At 36.9% G+C, this 23,192-nt stretch overlaps 4 protein-coding genes across 6 annotated transcripts; 3 read left to right on the top strand and 1 right to left on the bottom strand.

Annotated features, from left to right (window-relative positions):
- Nucleotides 1-1,916: 1,916 nt before the first annotated feature.
- On the top strand, nucleotides 1,917-3,126 carry LOC113691607 (uncharacterized). Its single transcript, XM_027209831.2, has 3 exons — nucleotides 1,917-2,209; nucleotides 2,310-2,425; nucleotides 2,612-3,126. The coding sequence occupies exons 1-3, from the start codon at nucleotides 2,033-2,035 to the stop codon at nucleotides 2,904-2,906; spliced, it is 588 nt and encodes a 195-aa protein (XP_027065632.1). The 5' UTR covers nucleotides 1,917-2,032; the 3' UTR covers nucleotides 2,907-3,126.
- Nucleotides 3,127-4,924: 1,798 nt separating this feature from the next.
- LOC113693989 (uncharacterized) lies at nucleotides 4,925-7,570 on the top strand. Its single transcript, XM_027212811.2, has 5 exons — nucleotides 4,925-5,412; nucleotides 5,659-6,474; nucleotides 6,583-6,662; nucleotides 6,775-6,846; nucleotides 7,024-7,570. Exons 1-5 carry the CDS (start codon nucleotides 5,080-5,082, stop codon nucleotides 7,304-7,306), a joined length of 1,584 nt encoding a protein of 527 aa, XP_027068612.1. The 5' UTR covers nucleotides 4,925-5,079; the 3' UTR covers nucleotides 7,307-7,570.
- Nucleotides 7,571-7,801: 231 nt separating this feature from the next.
- On the bottom strand, nucleotides 7,802-12,853 carry LOC113693988 (uncharacterized). Of its 3 annotated transcripts, none has more exons than XM_072052496.1 (6): nucleotides 12,440-12,853; nucleotides 10,143-11,093; nucleotides 9,684-9,860; nucleotides 8,791-8,933; nucleotides 8,159-8,269; nucleotides 7,802-8,072 (listed from the first exon to the last, which is right to left on the bottom strand). In XM_072052496.1, exons 1-6 carry the CDS (start codon nucleotides 12,605-12,607, stop codon nucleotides 8,015-8,017), a joined length of 1,608 nt encoding a protein of 535 aa, XP_071908597.1. In that variant the 5' UTR covers nucleotides 12,608-12,853; the 3' UTR covers nucleotides 7,802-8,014. The 3 variants fall into 3 exon arrangements, with proteins under 3 accessions (XP_071908597.1, XP_027068611.2, XP_027068610.2); XM_027212810.2 differs by having other exon boundaries at nucleotides 7,802-8,047; nucleotides 12,452-12,852; XM_027212809.2 differs by having other exon boundaries at nucleotides 7,802-8,047; nucleotides 12,440-12,851.
- A 7,006-nt stretch (nucleotides 12,854-19,859) lies between these two features.
- On the top strand, nucleotides 19,860-22,495 carry LOC113694041 (putative glycerol-3-phosphate transporter 5). Its single transcript, XM_027212893.2, has 2 exons — nucleotides 19,860-21,156; nucleotides 21,654-22,495. Exons 1-2 carry the CDS (start codon nucleotides 20,127-20,129, stop codon nucleotides 22,196-22,198), a joined length of 1,575 nt encoding a protein of 524 aa, XP_027068694.2. The 5' UTR covers nucleotides 19,860-20,126; the 3' UTR covers nucleotides 22,199-22,495.
- The last annotated feature ends 697 nt before the right edge of the window (nucleotides 22,496-23,192 follow it).

Consider the following 23,192-nt stretch of genomic DNA (forward strand, 5'->3'; position numbering starts at 1 on the left):
AACCTCTACCTCTACCTCTACCTTTTTTTTTTTTTTTTTTTATAACGAAACATATTTTATTAACGGATTGCCGAAAATTATTTCGCACGATTGATATATATCGTTATCCTAAAGGTAGATAACATATGCACTAAAATTATAGATTTGTAATCTAATGGACACAAAAGACTTGAGAAATTAAGAATAGATTTAAAAAAATATCATTAATTTTAAAATCATCTCCTTATAAAATAAATCGCTGCAACCCACTTTGTGCATGTTACAATCGTCAGATTTGCTAATTAATAGTTGTAAATTCCAATAAAAATAATGAAATCTGCCGACATAAACCCAAATCTGAAATAAATTTAGGTCTGACAACTAGATCTGAAGTGAATTCAAATTTAAACAACAAAACAAGGAAAAATAACACAAAACCTCACTAGGAACTATTAGGAGAACAAAAATTCTCACCAGAAGCCCTAAAAGAAACAGAGATCTCCCACTAAGAAAATTGAGGGAGACTTTATTAGAAAAATAACAAAAATAAAATATATGAGAGAGAGAGATCAGGGAGACTATGGTGGTCTCTCTCTTCTCTTGAAGAGGAAGAGGAAGAGGAAGGAATTCAAAGAAAAGGAGTAGCAGAGAAAAGTTTGGAAAAGAGAGACAGTTGGGCTTTATTAAGCCATGATTTCTGCCTCTGCCTTTATTTCTCCTCTACTTCGTGACTTTGTCATATCAGTCTTGCAATCTTTCTCTTCATATATTCCCTTCATCCTCCAGCCCCTAATATTAGCCACTGATGGAATCAAAGTAAACTGGAATACCAACTTTTTTTTTTTAAGTGTACAATTTTTTCATCTGAAAATTGAAAAAAAAATTAACTAAGGAGGACCGCGAAATTAACAGCTATCTTTATTTCTTTTCTCTTTTGTGATAAATTATGCACTATCGAAAGAGTGCTGGTGCTATTCTCAGCAACCTTGGTGTAAGCCAAATATTACCAAACATTTTCCTAATAATATGCATATGGTTGGCATAGTTTCTTTTTGCCATTATTTTCTTCAATAGAAAAGAAGCGATTTGTTTATATATATATATATATATATATATATATATATAATGCGATTCCGTTCCTCATCTCTTTCTCCTCCTTTAATTCTATTACGATTTCACATGTTGATGAGTTCGATCGAACTGAAAATCTTGCAGTCTTAAATTTGTTACTATGTGATTTATTAATTACTAGGTGCGGTATAACATCCTAGTAGCTTCTCTGAAAAAAAACTACTAATAGCTTGTTCCTGGTATCCTCTAAAATCAGCAGGCCGAACCGGAAATTTCTCATCTCCTTCCTGGCATTTGCTCTGTATCTTCGTGCTTTGATTAAGTGCATTATTTAATGGCGTAAACTCTTGACATTGCAAGGAAGCTGAAAATGGTAGGGTACGAAAGGATAGTGACTTATGGAATCACCACCACCCTGTGGGGTCCGGGGTCCGTCCCCCATTCCTGATTTTGCCTCACAATTATTATTGCCATTTTTTGAAACTTCATTAAGCAATTTATTAATAATTTATCCCTATTCCTGATTGTCTATTAAGTAATTTATTTACACGGGTGACAGTCCAATGATATTTATCTTTGAATTGCTATTTTTTGAAATTTTTATTCAAAGAAAGAAAATATATAATAATAATAATTTGATGTATGTAAATTGAAAAAGTGATTGGCGGAGGGCGACGACGTAATAGTTTTTCTTTCGGAAAAGGAAAAGCTTCAACCTGATTACCGAAAAAAAAATGAAAAATGAAAAACTTCAATTTGAACGGGGCTTCAGAGGTCATTTTATCAGCTTATGCACTCATTCACAGAAACTTCCGCTTGACGGTCATACTATTCTCTCGTATAAATAGTAGTATTAAGACTTGTGCCCGCTTTTCCATACGGTTTTTTCTTCGGTGCCATCTCATCTTTGGAGACGTCAAACAAGTATCCAGATTCAATCACTCAAAAGAAACTGCAAAATCTTTGGTCAAGATTATTGAAGATGGCTGGGATGCTTCCTGGAGTAGAAGTTGCAAGGAGGAGGAGGTTTCATCAAAGTGGAGGATGGCTTGATTCTTCCAGTGCTTCACCATCTGGTCATTGTTCAACTAGAAGGTCTTCTTTTTGTCTATATGTCAGCAACCATGAATCCCCTCTCAGCTCGAGCACATCTATTGTGGTTGGTACCTCCTAAATTTTGGATGTCTGGTTGTATGAATGCATGAGTTCTTGAATATCAGAGCCATATATAACTTCGTAATACATGAAATTGCTTGCAGCCCAGGAGCTCAATAAGCCAGGCATACTGTGATCAGAAGCTGAATGATGCAGCCAGAGAAGCCAAACAAAGGTTGGATGGGAGGCTAAGAGCACAATGGAAATCAGAAACCAAAAGGTATTTTTTTTTTTCCAAATTCGGGAAAAGAAATAATCCCAGTCACACATTCATGTGCAAAATGTATTAGTACTAGCTCTTTTTTTTTTTGTGTGTGTGTGTGTGTGTGTGTGGAGGTTGGGGGTTGGGGGATTTTCACCGGAATATTGTTTTCCCCTCGTTTCTTAAATTTGTGATCATGTTCAGGGGTCATAGCGGCCGACAAAGATCAAGACAATCGGAAAACAGGCCTACAGAGGTAAGAGAGTTGCAAACAGAGGTGTCGGGGGTAAAGAAAAGCGGATCGAAGAGGTTCAGTTGGGTGAAGTTAAGTTGGAAGTCATCTGAACAGGACGAATGTGCTGTGTGTTTGGAGGAATTCAGGGCAGAGGAGAAGCTAATGCAGTTAGCCTGCGCCCACAGGTTCCATTCAGGATGTTTGGTGCCATGGCTCGAGAACAATGCCCACTGTCCTTGTTGCAGAACGGAAATTGTCCTATAACTAGTGGGAGGGTAGTCAGTCAAAAGGCATGAACTACTATCATTAGTTTTAGCTTCTAGCAGCCCAACTTCTTGATGAAAGTTTGAGGCTGAACAATCACTACTGTAACCTACATAGATTCATTCACTACTGTCGTGCATCTGAACAATACTATCTCTTTTTTTGGTTCTGTATCGTACATCTGAACAAACAATTTAAAGATGCTCTTCCATGTCCTGCATATACTAGGGATGATCATTTGGGACTATGCACCAGCACCCCCGCCCCCTCCCCTCTGTTTTTTATCTTTTGATTTTGATTCATCAGCGTCCGCCAATCCTTAACCTCTTCAATCTTGCTTCCCCTCCTTTTTTTTTTTTTTATTGCCTTTCTTTCTTTCCCTTTATTGTCAAATCAATGTCGCTTGCTTTCAGGAGTGAAAGAGTAAATCATAAATGGGAAAACCAACCTTTCACCTCGGTAGGTTCACTTTCAGTGCAAGAGTCGATCATAAATTTTGTCCCTAAAGCTGTTGATGAATTGATGGGTAGCAGCTGAGGATCGAAACAAGTGAATTGAGTTGCTCCATAGATCACTGTCCGTGATTGATTTTGCGCTGTCATGATAGGAAAATTGAAACAATGTGCATCAGTTCTTGTCTCTGATGGGCCCAAAATTCCTTGTACATATTTCCCCTGAATGAAAGATGACATTCTATCATTGGTTTCTGTCGGTTCATGATGCGCTGTCTCCAATTTCAGCTTCTAGTTTAACAAAATATGAATCAAATGTTTGGTGGGAATAGTTAACAATTGAAGTTTAATCCTAGTTTCACTATTTCGAGGAAAATACAAGTTCTTATCATTAACCAAGCAATTTGGTTCGCCATTATTTGTATGAATTGCTTTACAAATTGCCATTAGAACAGGAACAGGTCACCTACACCTACTAAGGATAAACCATCATCTGTGGATGGTGCTTTTACTTTTCTATTCTCCTTGTGTCGTCTTGTAGTACTAGCTAATTGCAGCCTTTCGAAAACCAAACTCCAAAAAAGAGTTAATTTATTGATTCAAAAAAGATTGTGCTACCTTAGATAGTGGATTCCATCTCACCATTTCCTATATGCATATCTTTTTTTTTTTTGTTTCCTGACGGAGTGGGTGTCCGAGTGAATTCTTACGGAACCTGACTAATCCCACTCCGACCAGGAAGGAGAGGCCCCATCTCCCCGAACACGATAATTACAGGATTCGGATCCTTGCGGGCACTGGACACCAGCTCCTAAGGAGGCTTGTTGAGACCAACCGAATTGTCCATGAGGGGCAGACAATTTGGTGGAAGGCAAGGGTTGAACCCCTGACCTCCTATATGCATATCTGATGTTCATTTTTTGCTTAATCGCCCAGAAGTTTAAAATATATATATATATATATATATATATATATATATATATATATATCCACCCACCCGATTGTTATTATAATCGTGTTTAAAACTAGGAGGAAAATTTGCTATTGGCAAATGCATCTTCTTGATGTTTGTATTTGTTTGATCTTTGAGTTCCAAGGATAACTTTTTGGATCCTTGATTTTTTTTTTTGTTTTACCTTTCATATATAAAAGTTTGAACGAATCGATCACTACTATGAGTTAGCACGAGATTATTTTTAAGCTTTGTTATGTATGTGCTTATTTTTTGCCTTTTCAGTTCAAGAGGGGCTTTGACTTTCACTGCCGCTCTGATGAGTTAAGTCCAAGTTTAATCGCCTTAATGGGAATGGACCTCTCAAGCTTGAGAGCCCAACTTCATTATTGGCCTTTCTGAAATCAGGCCTCTTCGTACCCCAGTGATCGAAAATTTTCAGCGAGTCAACGATGGTATGCAGCCCAATTGATGATGTATAAAACAGATGACCACTGACCTTCTGCGTCGTCGTTTCTCACTAAATTAACGTTTAAAATCCAACGGCTAGTTTATAGAATGACCGTTTAGAAACCAATAATTCAAAGCGCGACCTCCCCATGAAATTCACAAGAAAAAGCATTTCTCTTCAGACATTTGAAAAAAATACGCCCCCACAAATTAAATCCCTAAAAATTATAAACAAAATCCTCAGCTCAAGAACAAACATTCAGCCAAAAAATCCGTCACAAATTTCTCTACAAAATCTGCAACAGATAATCATTCCAAAATGGTTTACACATACACTCCTACATATTACAGTTCACTCCAAGATTCAATAGCCTCTTTGTGCAAAAATATCCTTCCATTTTCTTTCAAGAAAAGGCGGTTGCCTGCAATCGCTGCAGCTGAGCAGAGGCTATCAAAGCAGCAGGCTGACAACTTGAAATGGCAGCAAGATTCATTCCACCAGATACTCAAATTAATGGGCCTCTGCAAGGAAGGGATTTTGCCCGAAACAGAGGTCTCTGCTTTTAGATCACATCTATTAGATACCCTTATTGCTTCACCACTTGACCATGAACATTCTGCAATTTTGAGGGATAAATTGCTCTTCTTGCAGGTCAGTTCTTATTGCTGTTTTTCCCCTCTAAATCTTGATAGCTTGATTGAATTGCTACGCTTCTGGTTCTTCTTTTAATGCCCATTTAGATTCATATGGTGATACTTTTGAATCGTTAGAAAGACAGGGATGATTGCTTTTCAAAAATTGGATATCCAAAAACAAATGATGTGAAGCCTGACGATTAGAAAATGGAAAATTAATGCACAATGTACCCCAATAAAAAGTGTTCCTTTATCTTTCTAGGAGCTACTGTATGCAAAATGCATATCCGAGGATGAGTATCATTCGTCGAAGAGGCCTTTGTTACAGAGGTTAGCAGTTCAAGGAGCTGAAATTGAGGCAAGAGATGTAATTGTTGGTGCTCAGAAAGAGAGTTCAGATGAAGAGTGGTCTGTGATAGATTTGAAAGACGAGAAGTGTATTGTTAGCAAAGAAGGCTCAAATTTGAAGAATAAACAAAAGCAAGGTTCAGCGATGAAGCAAATCAAAGGGGCTGTATCTGTAATGGGCTTTGGATCGTCAAATAAAGGTGCAACAACTAAGGAAGATAAGGGTTTAACTGCTCCGGGTGCTGAAAACAGTAGACCAGCTGATAGAAGGTATGAAGTTGGACTTTCTACGGAGAATCCTTTCTGGAATAGTCAGTTCAGGGAGAAAGAAAGCGAAACAAAATCTATTCTCATGTCAGAGAGTTTGCCAAATGAATCCGAAAAAGTTGAGAAGCAAAGTGGAGGTGACAAAGGGAAAAGAAAACCCTTCAGAACTCTGTTTCAGAGAGAGCAAAAAGAGGGACATGTGAGCACTAACGGGGATAACGGCTGTGGTTCTGAGGAAAAAACCAAATCAGGAAAGAAGCAATGGGGATTTGAAGGATTCAAGAAATGGAAGAAAAATGACTCTGATGACGAAACAGCTCCATTGGCACTAAATGAGAAGTCAAATTGTGGAATTTATAATTCACAACTTGTCCAAAGCCCCGTTGGTGAGGGACCAGACACCAAGCAAATTAAGAGGAAGCTGCACCCAGATGGTGCACCTTCAGATTTCTTTGTTGATAAGGTGTAGTATATCGTGTCATTCTTTTCTTGGCCAACGAACTAAGAAAGTCAAAAGGCTCTCTTTGGAGGTTTATTGTTGATGATCTAATTGCTTTTCTGGTTATTTTAGGTTTTGGAAGATAATATAAAAAAGAAGCTGTCGCAAATTCGATCAGAACTTGATGCCAAAAATCATAATGTTCATCTGTCGTAAGCACTTCATTCCTAGTCCTTGATGATGTTTATGCAATGCGCTTCTTCACCTTCAGTTAATCGTATTGTATGGGATGGCGTCTGATAGATTCTTTTATGTGATGATCAGAGATGACCAAATTGAAGCAATTTCTACTAGGCTTCCAGTTGACAAGGCTGATCTAAAACAGTTCTTTCCCAAGTAAGACTCACCTTTTGCATAGTTCTCTTCACACGGTGTTTTTTTTTCCTTTCACATGATGGAAGCTATGACACTCAGAGAAATGAAATAACTTCCAGTAAATTTGGAGGTAAAGATAACTCTGTTTGCAACTTAGGTAATTATGCAAATCGTTGTTCTCTTTTTTGGCTCTTTTAGGTCATGGTGCGATCAGTACGGCGATGTCGTTTTGGATGTGGTGAGGAAGGAATTCAAGGACCATGTTGGACAAGTGAGTGCTGGTAGGGAAAAGCATAGCTCCAAGAGATGGACAACATTTGATGATGATGAAAATTGTCACCCCAATCTCTTTGCTCCAGAGGAGAACTTCTTCCACATGAAGCAAGACAAATCCAATGCTTTGAAGAAGGATCATCTGTATGCTGCTGCTAACAGCAGTATTGAGAAAGGCTTCAAATATAATCCCTTCTTTGATATTTAGGCCTGCTTCAAATTAATAAAAGAGTTACAGTTTGTGATCCTGTTGTGATAATCAACTATGAATAGAATTCTTCATTAAGAAACCTCAACTTGTTGATTGAATGTAGAACTGTCGGTAGTTCTGAATCTGTAATACATGTGACGCAACCAGATCTGTATGATGAAAGTCGAAAATCGCATCTACAGCAGTTGACGCTGTCTATCACTGTCTTGGTAAACCCGCAGCCATGAATACAGATAGATAGCAAATTTTAGTTCTTGATAAGAGGGAGAATTTTAGCTCTGTGTGCCGCAAGGACGGTCATAACTTCTGGCAAAGTTTTCTATAATCTGTCGATACCGATTAGAGTTGAATTCTGCTTGCTACATTTATTGAAAACACGCTTTGCTTCTCTTTGTAGTACGCGCGAACTATTCATGCCAGGCCCTTTCCTAAAAAGAGACATCTATTCCCTATACTTGACAAAAATTAACTCCTAAAGAAGACCTAGAAGGATTTGTTTATGAATTTAACTGAAATATATAAGAAATTTGCCTTGAATCAAAGCAATGGTCCAATAAATTTTAAGTGAGGTACATATTTCTCGAAAGGCTACATGCAACAACAGCTCAAGAACAAAATTGGCTTATGTACATGTGTACATAGAAAACCTCTCAAAAAGAAGGAACTCCAGAGGTTGAAATGGCACCTCCTGTCAAGCTTAAACCCTCACGAACATCTCGTCGACAGAGGGGGCATACGCTGGAGTGTTAGAGTAGAAACAATGCTGAGTAAACGCAAGTAATACAGAGCTAAGTTGAAACAGAAAAAGAAATGAATGGAAGATTTTGCAGGAAAGCTGATGGTACGTACCCATGTATTTCTTTGAGCCATTTATCAACACAGGCCACATGATACTCATGGTGGCAAGGGAGAATTCTTATTCTGTCCCCCTCTTCGTACTCTGCCAAGCAAATATAACACCTAGACAAAACAGGATTGGGTATCAGCATGTAAAGTACCAGCTAAGAGGACAGCATGGCCTACATGGAACAATTAAAAAATCTGTAAACATACAATAAACTTTATGCTATGGTATGTGTAGCCACTAACTGCAATAGTTAACTAAATATCTAGGCATTAACCACTTTCAGAAAACAGTTCTGTTTGCAGAAGCCCAAAGTGAAAGATACAAAGAAGGCTATGCTACAAAAAATCCATGTTAATTTATCCCGCTCTAGTTGGAAATTAAGTAGCTTTTACTTCAGCATACAAGGAAAGAGTTATTTAGCAGGACAAAATGCAAAGTTTCTGGTTTGAACATCATTTGCTCGGACTTTAGTGGGGGAATTGCCAGAGAGAAGACAAGATTTTCTACCTTCTCAAAACTTTCTTTATGCAATAAAGTTATCCATTACTGTCCTTCCATATTCCCATCAGCAAACCTCTAGTGTGCAAACTCCAACATCAAAGTAAACATGCATAAAATAGTCAGGGAAACTTACTGTATAACATCATCTCCACTTTCCAGTCTTTCTGGCTTCCTATGAATCTTCACAGGTAGAGAGTCAACAACTGTCTCTGGAGCTGGAACTGAGACCACAGACAAGGGTAGTGACATGGGTTGTCTATGTATTTCATCTAGTACCTGGATATTTCAAAATAAAATGACAAGTCATTAGCAACTTCTAGGAGATAGCCCTTCCCTTGCTAGGAAAAAATTTTTAAAAAAAATTCTAGGAGATGGTAAGATATGAGCATGTTGAACTATAAAGAAATAAAACAAAGTTATTTCTGTGCCTGTGATCAATGAAACTTTTTCAAGTAAAGTCATGGAATATCAGCAAAATTTGTTTTAGAACTACACTAAGAAAAGCACTGAGTCTCCATAAAACATTTTTAAGAGCCCTCAATTCTTGAAAGAGTACGTCCCAATACTACAGCAATACCTTGGTTAACTTGTTTCTTATTCCATATTTATCAGGTTGTTCTTGGCCTAAAATTCATTAACTTAACTACAGCCTACAGCCTAAGATCTAATTCTATGACTTGGTACATATTTCACTCTCCATGAGTCTGGTGCCAAGGTAATGTCAGGAAATATACCATCCTTCTGTTACAGCTAAATCTTTTACAGCATCCTAATTGAAATTTGTCAATTCCAGTGACCTGCAGAGGTATGGTAATTCTTTAAAAGACATAGCATACTTTTCAAAAAACAAAAGGACCTATTCAACTCCCAAAACATGCATTCAGCACAATAAGCACAACCAAAATTAGTGGCAAATTAATGGAAAGGAATTTCAGGAACTTGACTTAAATTCTTGACAGTTAACTTGGATAACTCAAAATCCGCCGCCCGGGGGGGGAACCAGCCCAAGATGAAAGGGTAAATTACCTCAAACAATGCTTCAGCAAGCATGACTATTCGTGAAATGCTTGCACGAGCACCAGACTCCTCAGCCCTTAACATCAAACCACATGAGCATGCACCATCAGGGTGAATTCCAGCTGGACAGGTGGCTGCCCGTCGATCAGTCCCACTTCGACCAACATCGTGAAATCGTTCCCATATCTGCTAGGGAATAATGGTGCTTGATAAAGTAAGATTTAACCATGCAGATGGGATACCACTAGTAAATTAACAGTGAAGTCAAGACATGCAGTCAAAATCTAACTTAGATTCTAGATCAGTTTTAACGCTGAGGAGGACTGGCACATAGACTAATGGAACCAATAGGATAGAGGCGCAATCTACATGATATGATGGAAAACATAGTGTCGTAACTACAAAACAAATTAATTGTAGCTAGAAGTATTCTGATAAATGGAAGACCAGTAGTATCTGAGCAATTACCTCAGAACTGGAATGCCACCGACGTTCATTGGTATTCTGGTCGCTACTTGGATGTGGTCGTGAATCACCTCCAATCCCATCCTCAAAGAAATCGCCATTAAAATCAAGAAGCCATCTGTCATGAGATTCAAGTCCATCGGAGTCATCTGCTGTAAAAAGATGTGATCTGGACTCTGCATTCCTTCTAGAACTGCGTCTTGAGAAAGCATCCCAGAAAAGTCTTCTGCTATTATGTCTTGCTTCATGATTGCTCAATCCAGCAGAACTACTAGGTGACATATTGGAGGAGACACTCACCATGTCAACTTGAAGTACATTCCTGTCTGTATGACCCTGATCTCTCTCTGTCAACAGGAATCCTAGACTCGAAGGAGTAATCTGCTGAGAAATATCACCCACTGGAGATTCAGAAAGAACAGATGCTGAACCAGAATCACAGTCGTGGAAAAGCATCAGTTCATTTGCACAATTTTCAACTGATACTTCATCTGATGAAGATTCTCCAAGTCCAACAGAAGATGGACAATTAGAAAGCATAAAGCCAGCACAACTATGAGGCGCATTCTCATTCATCACATTGTTACCCCGGTTAAGAGCATCTGCATTCGCCCTGGCATTTGCAGATTCTGTTTCTGTAGAAGGTTCATCTTCATAGGATGTACTAGCATCATAGCTTCTACAAGTAAGAAGTGATTGAGAATTAAACGCTAATTCCTTATTCTCATACAACCTTTTCCCTTTATCAATTGCCTCAACATTTCCAGGAGAATCTTCTCTAGAAGAGCTATTGCCAGGCAATGTGCCTCTTTGAGATCCAGCTCCAGTTTCAGTTGTAGGAATTGGAAGTTCAGTACCACTGTGAAAAGAAGAACTCTTAGGTGGAATTTGGATCTTCTCCAGACCATCGTCTTCAGCAGAATTTACCAGTTTTTCAGCTGGATCATCTTCCATCTACAGAAAACAATGGCCAATAAAATAAACTTAAACTTCAATACCTAACCTACCTAGCCCATTTCAAAACTTTATTCAAAAAAATGCAATCCAACAAAGCATGGAAGTCTTTCTTTGCTCCAAACAAAAGAAAAAAATAATTCAGCACACTTAAATGATATTGACGCAAAAAGGCCACAAGTTAACACACCAACCACACCGGCAAACAAACGTAAAACCATGCTTTGACTGCAGTTGGTTATATCAGCTGTACTCGAGAGTTAAATAATCACAGTTGATGATAATATTGCTCTCCTTTTCCTGTTACAGAACTGCATATGAGATTTACACCTCACATGGCTCTTCCAGAAGACAAACACATCAAATCACTAATTAAAATAATATTTCCCCAAGAAAGGTTTGGCAGAAAGCCAGAAGAGCAGAGAGGGTTTCAAACAAACTTGCCCCAATCCACACAATACTTTTGCATGCTCCAATCTGGAAGGAAAGGCAGCACGTACAAGAATTATCTTCAAATCAAGCATACAGATCTCAGAAGTTGCAAATGAACCAGACATTGCTATCGTATATTAGTATCTGCTCATACACCTGATAGAGTAAATAAGAAGTAAATAAAATAATAATAATAAAAAACCGATTCCTCTTTCACACTCAGGTTTACTCAAAATAGTAACATTTCCTCTCCTCTTCCCTCAGTTTCACTGTTATTTCAGTATCAAGTTCTGAATTCAAGCTCCCATACTGAGAAGAAGCTCAATTCACTACAACCTAACAACTTCACCAGAAAAAAAAAATTACAAGCTCCTCAACAAACAACGTTTAGTTTCGCACGCCAATCATTTAATTCCACGAACAGAATATGCAAAGATAGCATTGCATTCCAAATGTGCAAGTAATATATCCAGCCATTTCAAGTTTTCTACAATAAAAAAATGCCCAAACTCTTCTTTTGTTCCGAAAATCAATTTTTCTTTTTCACTATAATTTTCCGATCAGAATCTAATAGACTCTTAGACCCATAAAATAAACGAAAAAGTAATTCTTCCCCGCGCTCATCATCCTAAATCAGCCGTCACCAACAACATTTGTCACCACGCCCACCCGGAAAAGCTCTTTACCGTTGAAGAGGAACTCAACTAAGCAACCTATGTAATTTTTATGGGCCTTATTAAAAATGCATGATTTTATCAGCTAGAATATAAACCAATCAAGAAATGCACCACATGCCAATCACTTTCCAACGGTTTTAAGTTAAAAATTAAAATAACCAAAAAAAATCCTGAAATCCTGAAATATGAAGTACCAAAATCCATGTATAAAAGAAAATGATTCATATAACATAAAACCTGTGGAGACACCTCATGAGGATGGCGAGAGGAAGGCAAGGCACCACAAACGAAGAGAGAAGAGAGGACGCGTTTGAAGCTGGGACGACGACGACGACGATGATGATGCTGAGGGAGCCGAGAAGGGGGTGGGCGAGAGCCCCCTAGACGGCTACCACTGGAACCCATTTTTATCGATCAAAATTGGTAATCAAATGAAAACTCTCTTCTCCCATCATGAAATCCTGAGGGAAGAGAGGGACGATGTGAAATTATTCTAACATTTTTCAATCTAAACTTTTCTTGTTTTCTGTATTTTTCAGATTCTTAGAGGGGACGGTGGTGATAAATGAAATTGGAGGGCTACGTTTTTGGAGAGTCAGTGGCAAGGTGTACGGGTGAGATGTCTCTTTTGCTTCATTTTTATTTTTTCCTGTTTTTCCATTGTTTTGAAAACCAATTGAAAAGTTCACTAAGTACGATAATATATAATTTAAAAATATTTATCTCTTTATTTAATTTATAATATAAAATAAAATGATTCAATTTAATATTTTATTTTTTAAATCACAAAAGTTATTTTTAAATATCAAATTTGAGCTTTTATGAAAAGTGTTTTTAACACAAAAAAAAAACCATTCTTAATTTTATAAAATAATATTTATCAAATGTATTAAAAATGCTTTTAACACCTAAAAATGCTATTTTTTTTTTTAAAAAAAAGTAGCACAATCCCAAACGGACCTTAGTTGCGTGATAACTGAACTAAATAGTAAATAGTTGGAAAATGTGTTTGGTAGCGATATTTCTCCATCTCGTTGCTTTCACATGACTGCGGAAAGTGACCAAATTTTAGGATGATACTTGAGAGTTAATTGTCTTTCGATATAGACTTTCTATCTAAGCTTTTAACCAGATTTTAGTAGGTTAGGATGGTCTTGTTGATAGTTTAAAGGGATTGTATCAAAATCTTACACATGACAGAATTGGATAGAGTAAATGCTAATGGCATTTAAATTATTTATTAATGAAACTTCGTTTGTTTTTTGCTTTTGCATGTAATTCTGCATAAGAGTACAAACGAGATGGAGTGCCATTGACAATCGTTGCAATGCCATTGTTAGATTATTTTTTCCCCCATTTATTTTGTTTTATGATGAATTGTGAATGATTGAATCATAATATCGGGTTACATGTATACAATATATTGTTAGCAGATCTTTAGGAGTAAAGCACGGCCTATGTTTTTGCTCCTGTATTATGTGACAACTTTCGAGGATTTGAAAAAGAATTGAATTGGTTGATACGATGGGAGGGATTATAATTTATAGGGGTAAACCTTCCCTGAGATTTTTGACAATTGCATACAACTCTCCTTACATTTTAAAAATTACACATACTTTCTCTTGAACATAGGCTTGGGTTTCACCTTAATAATGTAAGACCAAAAAAGTATGTGAACGCCCAAAATTGCCCTCATCTAATTTTCAAAATATGAATAGTCATTAAAATTTTTTAAAAATTAAGAATACACTTGTGTACTACAAAATTATGAGTTTTATTACTTAGTCAATGTCCTGATGTTTTCCATCCCATGGTTTTCTACATCCACACAAATTTTCAAACTCTTATCACTTTTTCTTTTTCCGAACAAACTCTTTATTTTAGATGCCAAAATTCACCATCATAATTGTTACCTTTATAATCTTTATATTTTTATAGCTTTCTTCCATATATTGCCTACCAAACTGTCAGTTATAAAACTCACAATTGTCACCTTTTTCCCACTCAAACAGCCAAGCCTAGGGATGGCAACGGGGCGGGGTTGGGGCGGGGGATCCCTCCCCCACCCCCTGCCCCGTTGCCTATTAGTTCCCTCCGTCCCCCGCCCCGCCCTGCCCCCGCCCTGCCTTGCCCCGCTTCCCCCGCGGGGGCACCCGCGGGGTTAATATAATTTTATTATATAATTTTATTATAATTAAATTTTAATAAATAATCAAGTACTAAAATATCAACACATCACCAAATTATTTTTCATTGTAATTTTACAATTAAAACTCATAAAAACAATCAAACAGAAGTTATTTGAATACAATCCAATATGATGAAATAAATATAACTAAAATAGTCAAGTTTTCACTTTTAGTACAAATGCAATCACTAATTCATTATTGTGTTTGTGTTTTTTTTTGAGAAAAAAGTGTTATTCTATTAAGTGTAATTAGAAATTTAGTATAAATGTATTAGTAAATTAAGTATAACTAATTAATAAATTCTATTAGTAGACATGTATAATTATTCATATAATTGATAATATCAATTATATTACATAAACTAATATACATTATATAATACATCTAACTAATAATATCATTATCATAAGTTTATAACTAATTAACTTACATATTATATATAATTATATATGTAATTATATATATATTTATATATTTTTTTTGTTTTGCGGGTGGCGGGGCGGGGGATGGGGCGGGGGTATACTCCCCCGGCCCCCACCCCGTTTCTAAGCGGGGGGAAAAAATTCCCCCCCACCCCCACCCCACCCCCCTCCCCAACCCCCGCCCTGAGAGCCCCCGCGGGGCGGGCACCCGCCCCAATTGCCATCCCTAGCCAAGCCTCTCTCAATTACCAATTTCTTCCTTTTTTGAGTGACAGAAGGTTAAAATTTAATGGTCATGGGTGAAACAGTTTGGTTGGTCACAGTATGTGGCTTGGTCAAGAAGAATTGTTTTTTCTTTTGGTTATCTTTTTGTCAATGACTTGTCTTTGAAAAAATTATGAAAGTTATTATAGTTATTGTCTATCATCAAGAGAGGTAAATCTAATATTGAAAACCTCAAAGGAGCTCAATGAAATTGTTACAAAATTCAGGGAAGGTTTCTGAAATTATCCCTAATTTATAGGTAGGAGGTTTTGGATTTTATTTATAAAAAAAAACTTTGCAAGGATTCCAAACTCAGTAGAGGGTTTATATTGTATTGTTTGGAGCCACTTGAAGATTCAAACCAACACCATTCAGTGGACTGTGCAGAACACACACTGGTCCTGCACTCACCATGCCACACTCGGGATTTTGAAGATTTAGCCCACATTACATTACAATGGCCGTTGCGTGTGTGTTTAGAATTGCTTTTCACTGAATTGGACGGTTAATATCTAAGCCATTTGCATTCTCAGCATCAAGGGAAGATTGTTTTATTGAACGTTCAACATCGGAATCTTGACTTGCAGATAGTAGTAATAATTTTCCGTGAATGTTGGTTAGAAACCTAACGCTCGTAGCCTGAGGTCTGACCGGCAGTTGCTGCGAGTATCCAATCTCATCCCACGTAAAACAATTCAAACACAATTCTAGATTTTCAGAATTCGACCTATAAATAATACCCTTGCTCGACGCTCGTTTCCTCAAATTCCCTACCAAGCTACTACAACATCTTACATCTACCATTCCGCTTGTCCTTCATCAGTAGCCCATCAGTATGCGCGATCCACCGCCGCCGCCACCGCCAAACACGCATCCTCCTCCACACCACGAACCGACTCCTCCTCCTCCTCCTGGCCATCACCATCACCATCACCATCACCCCCCGCCCCCTCATGAACCACCTCCGAAGCCACATGCACCACCTCCACCCGGTCCTCCACACAACCAACCACCTCCACCCCATCATGGTGACGCTCCGCCTCCTGGACATCATCGCCGCTGATGATGCCAGCTAGCTACTTCTGTCTAGAACCTAATGCGAACGTTTTACTACTTTTAGTACTACTGTTTATGATGTTTAAGGTTTGCAACTGCTCCACCAGGTGCTCCTTTGCCGCCTGGGCGTGAAGCATCTACTTCTATGTAATAATATGTACTATTTTTTGTTTTTTAGTACTATTACAATCTATATACGTATATATTCTTATTTTCGCGTATTTCTTCCTTGCACGCTGATGATATTGGATGGAGATTTCTTGTTTAATTTGTTGTCGAATATTTTAATACGTACGTGTCGAATCCAATACTGGTGAGATTACTATCAACTTCTTAATTAACAAACAAACAAAAAAAAAAAAAATCATTGAGGCCAAGCATTGAATGGCAGTAGTGGTGCATAATGTACATCCGGCTGGGGCAACCGGAGGAAGCAACATTTATTTAGTTCTTGCTTTTGCTACCAACACAGAACTCATGTCAAACCTGGACGCAGGAAACAGTCCTTTTAACAACCAAAGCTAGAAAGTGCTTAGCTACCAATCAACTTAAGAAATCTTGGTTGTGTTTGGATTGCATTTTTCATGATTTTTTCTGGCAAAATTATTGTAGCGATTTGATGTATGCGAGGGAAAAAAGTAATAGGGAAATGTGATTACGAAAAACGATATAATTTTTCGACGGAAACCGCAATCCAAACAAGGCCGAGTTTCCTGTTCATATGTCTAGATTTCAGCGTCAAGAATCAAGATTGTTGCTTCTTTGCTCATCATGATCCAAACTCACATGACGGAAAGTATAGGATGATTTTGAACCATCTCGTGCACATTTTCATAGCCGTGTTCTTTAAAAGTATTTAAAAAGAAAAAATATGTTGTAAAATATGATGCATGTGAGATAAAAATTAATTACAAAATATGTTGAAAATTTTTTTTTATAAAAGATGGACTATTCAAACTTCAACTCTAATAGTCAAATTCATTAATGATTCTCTCCTCTTAAATAAATAAAGTTTTCAAGCTATTTCTCTCTTTTGTACCCATTCAATTTTGAAATAAGTTTCTTTTTAGAATATCTTCTTTGAAGATTTTATTCATATATTTTTTAAATCAACAATTCTTAAATCTCATATACATACACACACATACACTCGTGTGTGTCCACACGCGTGTAGTAGTGCACGAGTGAGATTCTTTTATTCTACTTTCCTTTAGGCCAATTGGGCCTTCCTCTAGCATAAGTCAGAGTGCAATTGTCAGTCGGCCCATTTGAGACAAGTTTTAATAAGTTCAATCCCGTCTAATATAGTAAAATATTTGAATTTCTAACCATGAGTTTTGGAGTAATATATGTGAAACTCATACTTGACTCACAATATATTTCACTTTTGAATCTAATTCGAGTTTATCCTAAGCTCATTTATTACTACTTAATTTTCTTAATATAATTATTATAACCATTAAGTAGTAAAGTTAATTTGAAATCTACGACATTATAATTACACATAAACTAGTAAAAAGCTCATTAAAAATACTATTGTATCTATTTCATTTAAAATACAAGAAAAATATTTCTTTTTCTATTAATTACCAATATTTTAATTATACATTACATATTTAAAAATAATACATTTATAGTTACATATATTAGGGTGCATATATATAATTATATATCAAAATATTGATATATTATATGAATTAATCTTTCCTACACTGACAGTGTATAACGTTAGATAAATGACAACTATATAAAATTTGAATTTGAAATTCAACTTTTACACACATGTCATGAATCCAACGGTAATAGTGTATACACTGTCAGTATACATAAAATTTACTCATATTATATATATATGTGTGTGTGTGTGTGTGTCTATATATATATATATATATATATAATGGGCCAAGCTTTTATCGAATTGAACTATAGAGGCTCAAATTTGGCTCACATTTTAATTGAACTTTAAATTTAGGCCCAAACTCTGCTTGTCTATAATTATAATAGGCATGGCCCCTTTTCTTTTGAGCAAAATGGGCTAAGTTCGGACTAATCCAACACTATTCATAGTCCTAAATAGGGATAGAAGTTGACAATTGATATATGAAAAAAAGAGTAATAATTATTGCAAAACATATTAAAGGCTAGCAATATAAAAGTAATCACATTGGCAAAATTTGATTGAAATCAATAAATGATAGAAAAAAGGCGTGCAATTATACCAAGTTTTCTCTATTTTTTTTTAACTTAGGGGTATTCCAGCCTTTCGTCTAGACTAATTTCCTAAGATTGTATAGAGTTTATTCTCAAAAATAAACAGCAAGGTAGCACATAGAGGTAAATCACGAGACTTGCTAATAACTATCATATTACGGAATCAGTCGCTTTACTCGCGAGAGGTAAGTTTTCTCGTTCATTAGATAAAAATATCATGATCTAGCGGTCTATTCTTAAACAAGAAAAATGAAAGTGTTGAACTCTTTTGAATTTAGCTTTGAACTAATGTGTTATTCTCAGTGTTGTTAGACCCGAACCGAATTGGCTGGTTCGATCGGTCTGACTGTGAATCGGCCTTCTTTCCAATTTAGGCTTTGTTTGGCAAGCAAATTTTTTGTCAAGTTTGTCTGTTACATATTTTTTAACAACTTTAGCTACAGTAATCTCAAAATATTTCTCAAAAATTTTAAACTATGCATTTCAAAATATTCAAAAATTCACACATTTCAAAAAAAATTTCTGCAATTTCTACAGTAAATTACATTAAAATTTTAGATAAACACCCAAAAAACTCATTTGCCAAACGGGGCCTTAGTTTGTAATATAAAATTACTTTGGTCAAAAACCACTCAAAATCATCCAAAATCGGCTAAACTAATGACCTGATTCGACTAGTTGATCCGGTTCTCAAACTTTCTTTCTTCTTTTTCCCAAACATAATATGAGTTATCTAAATTATAACACTTTAATTTATTAATCGGAATAAGAAAACGTCACCCATTTAGTGTAAATATCAAAATCATTCGTTTTTCTAAATGATCTCTAAATCAAGATATTTTCATTCATATGATCTCATTAATTTAGCATAAGTTATTCGAACTTGTATTAATTTGTTTTAATTTAATTTTTCAAGTAATTTTGGAGAATGTACATATTTTAACTATGAATTTATACTTTTATATATGATTAATAGGTATATATTTGATTATAAGTCTAATAATTTTTGGAACATTTTTCATGATTGGCCAAATATAACCGAGAATTTAATTTTAATATTTCTGAAACTTATAAAAATATAAAATAATTATAATATCATACTGACATCATCGGACTTTTGAGAACGGTTCGACCAATCTGACTAGTTGATCCCTTGACCCAATAGTTTAGCCGAGTCATTATTCGGTTTGAGTTTAATAACATTGGTTATTCTTCACATTAAGGATGTTACTCTTCTAAGTTTGCCTTTAAAAAAAAAACAAGGATAGAAACTCACGACGTGCTTGTGTCTGCATGATAGATACGTATATAAAAACTCCTTAAATCAAGGTGGTGGGATGTCATTTAAATTTAAATCACGAAGTGTTGTAGTATAAAGTCGTTTAGTGTGAAATTTTCCTTCTTTTCTGTTTAGTTTTTCATTTTAAAAAAAAAAATTTTTAAAAGCAATATTTTTTTTGGAAGGATTTTAAAGCAATGTTGGTTATTGCTTCATGCTTCTAGACAGGTCTAAGTACACTGAAAAAGCTAAAGAAAAAAGTCAGACAACTTATTACATGATCAAATTAGGCCGAAAACTTGTTGCCTAGATGTTCTTGTGTCTGCGAAAGACCGCTGCATTTTTTCAGGCCGCACTATCCGTCTTCTTCCTTGCAGGCTTGTACGACAAATTGCTACTATATGGATCAGGCTATAGATCGGTGAAAGACGTCCTCCTGTGAATAGATCGTTGTGCAACAAACAAGGAAAGAAAACTATGTATACTCGTATACATATCCTGAAATGATGATGCAACTTAAAACCCTAGATCCGCCACCACCACCATGGCCACCGGGATTTACCGTCTTCCCCAACCTCAAACCCCCGCATAGGACCCTACCTTTCCACCAATTTCTGGTCCTCTTCCTCACCTTCACTGCCTACTCTTCCTTCCATGCCTCCCGTAAACCTCCAAGTATTGTCAAATCCATACTTGGCCCCGAAGTCCAAACTGCAAACACCACGATCCACGTCGTGGCTTCGGTGTTTAACTCCGACCCATTTCAATCCAGCCAAAACCCAGGTAAAAATGCCACTGGGTGGGCTCCGTTTAATGGCCGACGTGGACCCCACCGTCTGGGGGAGCTGGATCTTTCATTCCTATTGGCCTATTCTGTTGGGATGTATTTCGCTGGCCACATTGGTGATAGCTTTGATTTGAGGCTGTTCTTGACTATAGGAATGGTGGGCAGTGGCTGTTTAGTGATATTTTTCGGGTTAGGCTACTTTCTTGACGTGCATTCTTTCGCATTTTTCGTGATTGTTCAGATTTTGTGTGGATTGTTTCAGTCCATTGGTTGGCCTTGTGTGGTTGCAGTGGTAGGCAATTGGTTTGAGAAGTCCAAAAGAGGGTTGATCATGGGGATATGGAATTCTCAGGCCTCGGTTGGTAACATTATTGGTTCAGTAGTAGCTTCTTCAGTGCTGGGATTTGGGTGGGGTTGGTGTTTCGTCTTACCTGGGACTTTGATTATAATTGTGGCAGTTCTGGTGTATTTGTTTCTTGTTGCCAGTCCTGAAAATGTTGGATTTGAGTTTCCGGAAATGGAGATTGAGATGAGTGTGGAGGCAGTTGCGTTGGTGGATTCAGAAAAAGTTGAATCAGGAGAAGAGGGATTTGTTGGTTCTGTGGATGAGGGTGTTTCAGTTGCAATTGGATTCCTGGAAGCTTGGAGGTTGCCGGGAGTGGCCCCTTATGCTTTCTCCCTGTTCTTCTCCAAGCTTGTTGCTTATACCTTTCTTTATTGGTTGCCTTTTTACCTAAGGCACACAGGTAATTGTCTAATCCTCATTTTTTCAATTTGTTATGCAAATTTTGATGTTTGAACGTAACCCAAAGGGGAAGAAAAAGCGTCTTTTTATTTGTATGTCTAGCTTATGGTTTTATCCAGAGCTGAGAGTACTAGAGCTTTAAATGATTTTCCGTTCAAATGACTATCAAATGAGATCGCAGATTATGTTACTTGTTACATTGCCATTTATAGCTGCTTAAGTTTTATATGCTGCACAAAGAGAAATGCACTGCGTAGTGTCTGAATCTTATAGAAATTTGAGATTAGATTCCATATTTATTGTGTGGGAAAGAGAACTTTCAGACAATTTATAAAGTAGAAAATCCTAATCGTTCGACTTAAATATGCATTATGTTAACTTTTTTTTTTTTTTTCAATATTGGAATTTGTGTTCCTGGAGCTGATGTTGTTCAGTTCATCTACTTGTCTGATCAAACTGTTTGATATTCACAACGATGTGTTTGGTCTTGTTTTGAAGCCATTGGCGGGGTGCACGTGTCTCACAGAACTGCTGGCATCCTTTCAACGATTTTTGATATTGGAGGTGTTGCTGGTGGCATTCTGGCAGGATTCATATCTGACCTAATTGAAGCTCAAGCTGTTAGCTCTCTTCTATTCTTCTTGTTATCGATTCCAGCCCTTGTTTTGTATCGCATTTATGGAAGTGTGTCTATGGTATGGAATATTGCATTAATGTTTGTTTCTGGGTTGCTGGTCAATGGGCCGTACTCGCTAATTACCACAGCTGTTGCCACTGATCTTGGTACCCAGAGTGTGATTAAAGGTAACTCTCGTGCCTTAGCCACGGTTTCTGCAATCATAGATGGTACTGGTTCTGTTGGGGCAGCAATTGGGCCCCTTCTGGCTGGTTACATATCAACTGGAGGATGGAACGGCGTGTTTTTTATGCTCATTGTTTCAATATTCTTGGCGAGCTTGTTATTGATTCATCTTGTAAAGAATGAGATTAAAGGAAAGCTGAATGAGGGAAAATGGCTTTGGTTCCATGTGATTACTCATTAACTATAAACTCTAGTCTACAGTACTATACACATTTATCGTCTATTATGTGGGAGACAGGATTGTTTATTGCCATTGAGACTACGGTTACTCCAGTGATAGTTATGGAAGCCCCGTGTATCTTACCAGAGAAAGGATTCCTACATTGTATGCTAGTATGCAGGATAAATCATATGATTCTTGTACTATGATTTTGCATTCTTGAGCTACCATTTGGTCGTTCCTTTGTATCATATTGTAGTATTGGCGGAAGAGTAGAGAAATCTATGAGATGAAATTTTGTTACCATTTTTAGAGAAATGCTGTACTTTGTAATCCGTACCCCATTTTTTTAGAAGAATGCACATGGTTGACTTCTTTTGTTACCATGTCGGTTCTTTAATTCTGACTTTGCTTCGAAGATAAACGGAACTACTCTTGCCTCGCTACAAGGCAATTGTTTGTTTCACAAAGCTAATCTTTCCAACTTATCATTGATAAGAAAAAAGACTGAAAATGATGAGATTGGAAACCAAAAAGTGGATCAAGGGAAGAAGCGGCTCTTGGCTTTTCTTGGGTAAGATGGCTAATGCCTGTTTTCAATCCATCTGTTGCTAGTTTAAATTTTGTCGCTGGTTGTCGGCCTATAGGTGTATCGAGAAATGGAAATTAAGAGGATTGCAATTGTAATTCTTCAGACTGTCGGTATCTGTGTATATATGATAGGAATCGGGAGGATGAAATTCCTGATTACTGCTCAGACTTTCAACATGTAACGTTGGTCCATCAAAAAGAATAATTGAAGAAAATCCCCTCCCCCCCCCCCCCCCCCCCCAGTGTCCCAAAATTCAGTGCAACTAGCCATGAAGCTGGTCGGCGCATCGTGACATGCAGTGTGTTCCAAAGCGTTAAGAGCCTCGTCTCCAATTTTGTCGGATCAGGGTTCTCTGCTGTCCCTGGTTTACTTTTCATGGTGAAAATGAGGTATTTTTGAATTGGATGGGAGATTAAATGTTGA

The sequence above is a fragment of the Coffea arabica genome, chromosome 6c (assembly GCF_036785885.1).
Source record: "Coffea arabica cultivar ET-39 chromosome 6c, Coffea Arabica ET-39 HiFi, whole genome shotgun sequence".
In the NCBI taxonomy this organism is placed as follows: domain Eukaryota; kingdom Viridiplantae; phylum Streptophyta; class Magnoliopsida; order Gentianales; family Rubiaceae; genus Coffea; species Coffea arabica.